The sequence below is a fragment of the Perognathus longimembris genome, chromosome 11 (genome assembly GCF_023159225.1).
Source record: "Perognathus longimembris pacificus isolate PPM17 chromosome 11, ASM2315922v1, whole genome shotgun sequence".
In the NCBI taxonomy this organism is placed as follows: Eukaryota; Metazoa; Chordata; class Mammalia; order Rodentia; family Heteromyidae; genus Perognathus; species Perognathus longimembris.
Window position 1 is genome coordinate 44,525,966 of NC_063171.1, and position 1,649 is coordinate 44,527,614.

The 1,649-nt window shown below is 58.1% G+C and overlaps 1 protein-coding gene across 1 annotated transcript; it reads right to left on the reverse strand.

The window, feature by feature from the left end:
• Nucleotides 1-269: 269 nt before the first annotated feature.
• Nucleotides 270-1,363, reverse strand: Bola1 (bolA family member 1). The gene is made up of 2 exons (XM_048356913.1): nucleotides 1,303-1,363; nucleotides 270-949 (listed from the first exon to the last, which is right to left on the reverse strand). Exon 2 carries the CDS (start codon nucleotides 944-946, stop codon nucleotides 527-529), a length of 420 nt encoding a protein of 139 aa, XP_048212870.1. The 5' UTR covers nucleotides 947-949; nucleotides 1,303-1,363; the 3' UTR covers nucleotides 270-526.
• Between the last annotated feature and the right edge of the window lie 286 nt (nucleotides 1,364-1,649).

Here is a 1,649-nt window from a genome sequence, read left to right on the forward strand (position 1 = left end):
GTGTGAGCCACCAACACCCGGCTAGTTTTCCCTGTAACACTTTGTTTTGTTTTTGCCAGTCCTGGGGCGTGGACTTGGCCTGAGCACTGTCCCTGCCTTCTTTTTGCTCAAGACTAGCACTCTACCTCTTGAGCCACAGTGCCACTTCTGGCTTTTTTCTATATATGTGTTGCTGAGGAATTGAACCCAGGGCTTCATGTATATGAGGTTTACCACTAAGCCGTATTCCCAGCCCTCTCTGTAACCCTTGTGGCATCAATGAACTGGCATTAAATATGCAGCAACATACCTCATAGGGTATAACTTGTCTTTTAATGTTTTAATCATCAGGAGCAGTGCAAATCCTTGTGGACAGTTTCACATAGAAAAAGTAGACAGCTTCTCCTTAGGTTAAGTTGACCCGCAACAAGCTTACTAGAGAACATGTGTCAACTGAATGGGGCCCAGGGGTCCTCATCATTACAAACCAAGTGTTGAGGTTGTTCATTCTCACCCAGCCCATTCAGATCCGGGTCCTCCCCATCTCCTAGGGGTAGGGGGTTCCTCGAGTTTTCTTGCTCCCACCCAAGCAGGGAGGGCTAGTGTCCAACTGAGGGTTCTCCCTCCACTGGCCGGGGGTCCGGGCTTGGATGGCTAGGGCGTGGACGGGCCCGGCCAGCTCCTCCGACAGCGCCTCGTGGACCAGCCGGTGCCGTTGCAGGAGGCTCAGTCCCTCGAAACGAGAGCTCACCACGGCCACGCGGAAATGCGTCTCGCTGCCCGGGGCGACTGCGTGGCCGCCGCTCTCGTTACGCAGCTCCAGCACCTCGGGGCTCAGGGCTTGTTCCAGCTTCGTGCGGATGGCAGCCTCGACCGGGCCGACGGTCACCGATCCCGCGCTGCCCCGGGCCGAACAGAAGCGGGTGGCCATGGGGACCAGGCGTCGGAGCAGCGGCACACTCGGCATCCGCTGCGGAGGGAGGGAGGGCCAGGTTTCCCGCTGGGAGTTAGTCCCGCTTTACCCTCTACCCTGGGTCGCCCCGGTATCCTCATCCCCCTCCACGTACGCCCGGCTCTCACGGGGCGCAGGGCCTGCCAGCGGGCGAGGGGACACGCGTCCCCGCCTCTGGGCCCTGCGTGCCGGGCTAAGGTGACTTCCAGCCGCAGACACGGGAACCAGGCGCAACGGCAGAGGCCGGCGCGCCAGGAGCGCTCGCCATCGCCGGCATTGGGAAGGAACAGTCGGAGGTTGCGAAGTACAGCTCCACGCTGGGTGCCACCCCCAGACCGGCCGTTCCCCACCTGCAGCCCAGCCTCCATTACCTCAGCTCCGGTGGAGATCCCGGACTCACGACGCGGTCAGCGACAGTCCTGACGTCCCCAGTAATTCCAGCCAGGCCGCGCCACGTGATGCCGCGAGGGTTCCTGGGAATTGTAGTCTCCTAACTCAAGGCGTGGCCTGAGCTGATAAAGTCTGAGTCTCGGCAGAAACCTGCTCAGTGGGGGTGGAGATTAATTCCATCTGTTTTTATGGCCAGTAGATATTTTTATCTCATCAATGCCTTTACTTTTTACAAACAAGAAAGCAGAAGTCCTTTGTATTTCTTGAGTACATGACTATTGTGGGTCTCAACAGTTCTGGAGGCTGGGGACAAAAAAAAAAGCTGAGC